At 38.9% G+C, this 7,687-nt stretch overlaps 1 protein-coding gene across 4 annotated transcripts in view; it reads left to right on the top strand.

The window, feature by feature from the left end:
• The first annotated feature begins 1,861 nt into the window (after nt 1-1,861).
• The window catches only part of CDK5RAP2 (CDK5 regulatory subunit associated protein 2), an 89,333-nt gene continuing 83,507 nt past the window's right edge, over nt 1,862-7,687 (top strand). For all 4 annotated transcript variants that reach the window (XM_029912720.1, XM_029912722.1, XM_029912721.1 and 1 more), the window contains exons 1-2: nt 1,862-1,929; nt 7,089-7,199. In XM_029912720.1, coding sequence (XP_029768580.1) covers nt 1,912-1,929; nt 7,089-7,199 — 129 coding nt within the window. In that variant the 5' untranslated portion in view covers nt 1,862-1,911. The remainder of the gene's footprint in view (nt 1,930-7,088; nt 7,200-7,687) is intronic.

The following is a 7,687-nucleotide window of genomic DNA, read 5'->3' as shown; positions in this document are numbered from 1 at the left end:
AGCAGGGAAGGGTTGCAAGTGCTTTGGAGTTTAGGATTTAAATTCAAAATGATCTGGACAAACTGGAGAAATGGTCTGAAGTAAATAGGATGAAATTCAATAAAGACAAATGCAAAATACTCCATTTAGGAAGGAACAATCAGTTGCACACATACAAAATGGGAAATGACTGCCTAGGAAAGAGTACTGTGGAGAGGGATCTGGTGGTCATAGTGGACCACAAGCTAAAAATGAGTCAACAGTGTTATGCTGTTGCAAAAAAATCAAACATCATTCTGGGATGTGTTAGCAGGAGTGTTGTAAGCAAGACACGAGAAGTAATTCTTCCGCTCTGCTCCGCTCTGATTAGGCCTCAATTGGAGTATTGTGTCTAGTTCTGGGCGCCACATTTCAAGAAGGATGTGAACAAATTGAAGAGAGTCCAGAGAAAAATGATTAAAGGTCTAGAAAACATGACCTATGAGGGAAGATTGAAAAAATTGGGTTTGTTTAGTCTGGGAAAGAGAAGACTGAGAGGGCATGAATCCGGTTTTCAAGTATATAAAAGGTTATTACAAGCAGGAGGAAGAAAAATTGTTTTTCTTAACCTTTGAGGCTAGGACAAGAAGCAATGGGCTTAAATTTCAACAAGGGAGGTTTAGGTTGGACATTAGGAAAAACTTCCTAACTGTCAGGGTGATTAAGCACTGGAATAAGTTGCCTAGGGAGGCTGTGGAATCTCCATCATTAAAGACTTTTAAGAGCAGATTAGACAAACACCTGTCAGGAATGGTCTAGCTAATTAGTCCTGCCACAAGTGCAGGGGACTGGACTAGAATACCTCTCGAGGTTCCTTCCAGTCCTATGATTCTATGAAAACTAATAATGCACAATTATAGCAATGTTTTGTGTTCTGGGAGCCAGTTTTTGGCCTCGTATTTTGAATGTTATTCTGCCCACTATTCTTTTGTGTTTTTAGCCAAATAGTTGAAATTCAGTCTACAATATAACTTCTGCCATGCAATAATGAAAGCAATTTACATACACCTTCTCTGGAAGAATATTGAATATGAAAGCAAGCAATTATAAGAAATATATCTACATTGCAGTATGGCTATAATCCTGTTACTGTAGGTGCTCTACGAACTATGTATCTCATCAGGTTAATCAAATCTTCCACATTTGAAGACTGCTGGTTGGCATTCCTGGGAATATTGAAAGGCTGTTTAGAGTATATAGAAGTACTTAATAACTTTGAAAGTACTTATTTCAATATTTCCTCTAAATTGTGACAACTCTGACCTTGGTACCTCAATGAGAGAGAGAGAATATAAAATGTTACATTTTGTGTATTATTTGGCTTCTTGAAATCTTTTGTATAGAACCTCTTTTCCCCCTCTTTTAAACTTTTGCATATGTTAACAGCAGCCTTACTGCCATATTTGCATCCCTTGATAAATTTTGGTTCTTGCAGAATGAGTACATGGGGGAGAAACATTTTGATTATTTATAATCCATACGTATAGAGAAGTAGTTAATATTTCTTTGCTACATCTTCCATGTATGCAAGTCTTGGTTTTGTGTGGGACAATACTGTGCAGTCATGAGCACCCTCAACTTCCATTGATTTAAATGGGTGTTGCTGGCGCTCAACACCTTATACAGTGTTGCTTATGGTACATCTTGTCTGGATTTTCTTGTTTTTTGTCACAATAACTTGTTTAGTCCATAATGTAAAAAGGGGACATGAAATGACAAATGTGTTTAATGCTTTTAATACATTTTGATTATTAAAATAAGCTTTTTACCTCTTCCAAATAAAATTGTACCTTTGCATCCTTTGGTGTTTGGATCTATTTTAATTGTCTTCTCAAATGTCTAGCGTTACTGGATGTGGCGGAAGATGCAGTTTCACCAACCAGAGCTCGGACCATGAAGGATTATGAAAATGTAAGTACATTTGTAATGTAAAATTTAGTGACCGAGTTGGTTACTAAATCCTATGCAATGTGCTGCGGAACTGACTACTGACAGGACAGAGATGTACAATAACTTCATGGGGACCCATAAATAAATGCATGCTGACTCTGGGCTAAGACCTCAATTGGTGTCAGTTAGCATAACTCCATTGAAGTCCATGATTAACACCATTTTTGAACTGTAACTTTCAAGATTGAAGCAAAATCCTGTTGTTAGGGCTAGCAAACTCCCCATCTTAGTTGCCAAATAACAGTGGGCACAGCTCCGTGTTCAAAACTCCTCCTAAAGAATAGTATTAGTGTATATCTTTACAATACAATATATGGCATTTGTCTGACTTCATAATTTTACTTAAAAGGAATCAATGGCAGCCTCATATTTCAAAGAATTACTGAATGTGCATTGATTTAGGGACAGCATAATTTTTTAATGGTTGAGTCTATATCAGTACCTTCTGCCATCAGATTTACTAGCCAAATGTGTTTGTAACACAAATAAGGAAATGCATTTTTGACTTAACAGGCGATGTCATTTTAACTGATAGATTATGTGGAACAGAATCGTACTGTTGTCAGATTCGGTTTGGAAAACTTGTTACTGGAGCTCATTGGAGTATCATGAACATTTTTGTGAAAATGTGGGGGGGAGGGGTTGCCACTTTCCCAAATGTGAGGGATTTCAACTGAATAAATTATTTAGCAGTTTTTAATAAAGCTGGCAATTTCTGATCTCTGAATGGTTGTAACATAACTAAACCCTCATATATGTTGTAGGATCTTTCTGGTATTCAAAAGATAAGACTTAATTACTTTTTAGGGCATATGATTTTAAAATGTGTAGCTGATTAAAAAGGTAGCATTGTTTGCATTTTGTAGATTGTTATGGCTGAGTGTTTATCTCCATTCTAAATCCTTCTTTCAGCTTCTTGTCCCTTTCTCAAATTCTTCTGGGTCGTTCACAGGCTTGATGTCAGTCCAAACATGAATTGTTCTGAAAGCTTTGGCGAAAGCTCTTACAAACTCCTTGTCTGTTTGACTCTCTCTTTTTTTGAGCCATCAAATATTAGATGGGGTAGGAATAACCTGCTTAAAACAACTGTTACTGTTTTTTGCATTCAGATCAGCTCAATATTTTAAACATAGCATGTGACTACCCAGTGAGGAATAATCACTTTGGGGTGGCTTGGTAATTTTAAAGATTCAGATTGTCCATTTCCAAGGAAAAGTGCTGTCGGAGAGTTGGGCAAACTCCATGAGATTCCTGTTGCGGAGTCTCTCCCAGATTGTTCCATGTGAGGAAAAGAGAGATGGGTTGTGTTTTCCTCCCTACAGAACAGGCACAGGATTTCCATCCTTCCTTCCTCCCTATGGTTCAGAACCCTCAAATTCTCAAGGTTGTCCTCATGGATGTTGGGTTCTGCTAGAGGCTAGGGCAATCTCTGCATGGGCCTCCATGCTGGCTCCAGGTATCCCCTTCTTAGGGGTTTTTTCTCCACTCCCAGTTCCCTGGCAGCTGCAGACCTTGTCTAGACTAGGATTTGGAAGTGTGATCTCATCACACCTTTAAATCCTAGTTTAGGCAAAGCTACAGATAATGCTTGATGTTGCTGCTTTCCATGTAGAGTGGCGGTGAAGAAAAGTTACTGTCTGCAGTGCATGCATCCTGAGGCTGCATTAACCTTTCAGTGGATTCTGTGCCGGACATGTGAGGGGAATGGTATGCTGCTCTCCATGTGAGCGATGTCCCTGACCTGTATGAGAGAGGAAGAACAGAGCAGAGGAGGCAGTTGACCCCTGCATGGGCAGTGGGGAGATTCATGCAAAGAAGTTTCCCTCTTTGTGCAGGCCCACAGGATGTTCTGAGCCCTAAGGAATTAGGGTGTAGAGTCTGAAGTTTGAACATGCATAGAAATAGGAATTTAAGTGCTCGTATGGTCTGGTTTCTTTGCAATAGAAGGAATTTTTGCACCAAGCTTGCTTTTGTGTGCAACTGGAAATGCAGCTAAATGAGTGAAAGGAAAAAGACTTTTTAACTGCGCCCTTTCCCCATTTACTTTGCGCTGGTAAGCGGAAAGGAGGAATGTCTGGTTACGTGGCTCAGGACTATTTTTTGTTTTGTTTTTTTTTGTTTTTCTTCTCAACCATTTAACTACAGTTTTGTTGTTGGAAAATGGCCTCTGCTGGCAGGAACTGTTACTGTGCAGTGAAACCACAGCCTGTGGTGACAGATGTCATTTTGTATAAAAGTGGCTTTATGCAAAAGTGGAATTGCAGTTAAATTGAAAAGGACAAGTGCTATTTTCCCTACTGATGCTGTCGTATGGCACCTGGCTGTATAGATCGTACTTGAATCGCAGAGTCAGCTTCTCTCAAGAAACTTGTTGGGTTTATTTCTTTTTGTTTATATTTTGAAAGAAGGAAATTTAAAGAAAAATAAGTCAAAACTGGAGACTCAGAGTTAAAATTCCTACAACTGTGTTAACTTGCTCACATTTTACATTGTGGCTTTATTGAGCTGTCATTTTAACTGCATTATGTAATCTAAAAAGTCTGTGGGTGTGACTGAATTACCTTTGCTCTGAGTTTGTTTGGCTTTTGTGTTTTTAAGTTCTTAGTTTATTATTGCATTTTAATTGTTTGCATTTAGGATGAGATTTTCCCAAACTCCCAATATTGCCCTAGCTCTGCTCTGTGCTGCAGGTGTGATGAACGTAGGACTAGAAAAAAGTTTCACTAACATAACTTATGTTCATATGTTTTTAACTTCAGTGTCTTTATTGGCCGAGCTATTTAAAATAACCGCAACCTGGAATAATCCGCTGGCAATTTAAACAATTAAGCGATAAATATTGTTTGTATAATTCATACATATAGTCAAACTGAACTCAGTGGGACTACTTGCTTGAGTAAAGTGGGCAGGTTTGGTCCCTCAGGGCCCAATTCTATAGCCTTCGCTTATATGAGAAATTCTTGACTTCTGAGACTACTGGAAAACAGGGTTTCTGTATCTTCGTATACTCTAAGGCTGAAGTCCCCAAACTGTGGGGCATGCTAGGGGGGCATGGAGGAAAGTTTGTGGGGGGCACAGCTGGGGCCCAGTCTAGCCCCCACAGGGCTGGGGAGGGAGCACCAGTTCCACTCCTGGCCTGGCTGCTGGGCTTGGCTCTTGGCTGAGGCTCTGCTCCTGGCCCCACCCCCACCCGCAGCTGTGGCTCTGGCCTTGGTCCCTTTACCCCCATCCGTGTCACTGTTCCCAGTTCTGGCTCGGAGGGGTGTAGACAGGATTATGGGGGGCACAAGGTAAAAAGTTTGGGGACCACTGCACTAGGGCTTAGTTTTAACACAAAGTTGCGTTGGTTTAACTAAGGTGTGATGTTGCACCAGTTTAATTAAATCAATGCAACTTTGTGTGCGAATGCTTAAATTGGTTTGTGTATTCCCACAGATTTGCATTGGTCTAACTAAATTGGTGCAACAACACACCTTAGTTAAATCGATGTGGAGTGTGTGTGTAGACAAGGTTTGGCTCTATCACTCTTCATGATCATTCATTTTGCTTTTTAGTGCTGTGGAGTGAAGACTTCCAAAGTCTGATAACGTAGATAACCTTCCTCATATTGCAGCAGTGTGTGCAGACTTTTGGCCCAGTCCTGAAAACTCAGGCTCCCTTGGGTGGTCCTTACTTGTGGAAGTAACGATGAGGCTACTCAGTGCGCAAGAACGACTCAGCCTAGAGGAAGAGATTGCATTTTTGGGCTCAGAGTTAATTATTTTTGAGGAAAAAACTCTAACTTTTACAGGCCAATCATCTTTTAAAAAATTGTATTGTTAATAATTTTTACAAGCTGCACAACACTGTCATTCTAGAGAAGCCGATATAAATATTTTATTAGTTGCTCAGTTACATATTCAGTTTCTTTCTCCAGAAAGCAGCTGGCAGGAGGCACTTGTTTTATTTGAATAAATGTTTCATGCTTGGTCTCTTAAAAAATTTAAAAGGAGACTTTCTCTTTAATGAAATCATTAACTAATATGCCTTCTTCCTATTGGGAAAGTTAAAAGTCACAATTGTTAAAGGACATACGTACAAGAAGACTTGTTTTAATACCCAGCGTGTATACGCTAACAGTTGTACTGTAAAGTATGTGACTCTGTAGGATAAAGCGTTTATTGGCATTTGATTGGGATGACAAGCCTTATTTGTGGCTTTGCCTCAAGATTGATGTAGAGACATTCCAAGCTTTTACCAATAAAACCTTTATACTCCACACTTTCATGTATTTTGTTCAAGTTTCCTTTTTATAGGAAAATAACTACTACAAAAAATATTTTAAACCTACTTTTTTAAAATCCTTTTGTCTGTAAAGCCAGGCTGCTGTAATACTTGATTTGTAAGCTCTTTGGGGCACGGGCATTCCCTTCTGGTCTGCAAAATGTCATGCTAAAATGTAATGTGTTTTAAAAAAAAAACCAAACTATTTTATAACTGTTTTTTCCCCTAAGGGCCAGTGTCTCATGGCCTTGGGGGGAGCTGTATCATTAGCAGTGGTGTGGGTGGAATAGATTCCTGGCTGTCCATGGGTAAGCAGAAAGCAGGTGTTTCTAGCCTCAAGATACTGGCCCTTATCCAGTCCCAAATTAGTAGCAAGTGTATTACCTATTCTGGATCTTGTGCCAGTGTGGTTTTTTTGGGGCGGCGGCGATAGGCAGGAGGAATTCCACATAATGGAGAAGAGGGAAAAGGTGGTGGTCTCTTTTCCTCTCTTTGGATCAACGTAAGGGGTGAAGCAGCTGATTTGAAAGCTGTTCAGAGGTTTAGAATGTCAGAAGTAGCCTAAGGGAGGATAGTTTGGGGGCAGTGTGCATGTGAGATGGTCCCACAATTCTAGTGTACTTACAGAATATTAATTTATTACTTTTGACTAGGATGGTGTCAAGATGACTGTATTCATTTCTATTGTTGGGTAACTTTTTAAGTAGGGACTTAAAGTCTCATATCTTCATGGTCTGTTAATTTGTGATCTTTATTACTTTTTATTTGCCTTTTGCACTGTGAGGAACTAAAACAAATACAATATCAATTTTACTTGTGAAATGTGGCATAGTTTATTTATTTCTCTTCTTAAACAGCAAATAACTGACCTGAAAAAAGAAAACTTCAACCTAAAGCTTCGTATATATTTTCTGGAGGAGCGAATGCAGCAGAAATTTGATGGTCCAACTGAAGACATTTACAAAATTGTAGGTATTTAAAATCGTTGCAAGTAATTGTGTCTTTTTCCAAACAGTTTCTACTGTCTGAAAAATTGATGTTCATCCTTTGTTGGAAATTTCAGTATTGCCAGTTCTTTTCACTTCAGTCTAATTATATGCAATAATAAAGGGATTAAAATGACCTTTATACAATATGAAAGATTAATTTCAATTTTTCAGTACTAGCTAACGAACAATTAAATTATTAAAACAATAAATCAGAGCTTCCTTCTCCTCTGAAATCTTAATTTAAATAACTTGTTCTTGTGGTTATTGGAGTCTTCTCATTCACTTATATCACTGATGGTTAGTGTTCACAGTGTAATCTCCCAGACCAGTCATAGCAGGAAGAAAATGAAAGGTCAAGTCTGCTACCTACACCACCTGAATGTCATACTTACATCTTCTGAATGTTAGTTATTTTTCCTGCTATGGTACTTACAGGAGACGTGAAATTGACAAGAAAGTCCCTGCTT

The sequence above is a fragment of the Terrapene carolina genome, unplaced genomic scaffold (assembly GCF_002925995.2).
Source record: "Terrapene carolina triunguis isolate 2854851 unplaced genomic scaffold, T_m_triunguis-2.0 Scaffold238, whole genome shotgun sequence".
Classification (NCBI taxonomy): Eukaryota; Metazoa; Chordata; order Testudines; family Emydidae; genus Terrapene; species Terrapene triunguis.
Note: the sequence above shows the minus strand (reverse complement) of the source record. Positions and strands in the feature narration are given on the sequence as shown.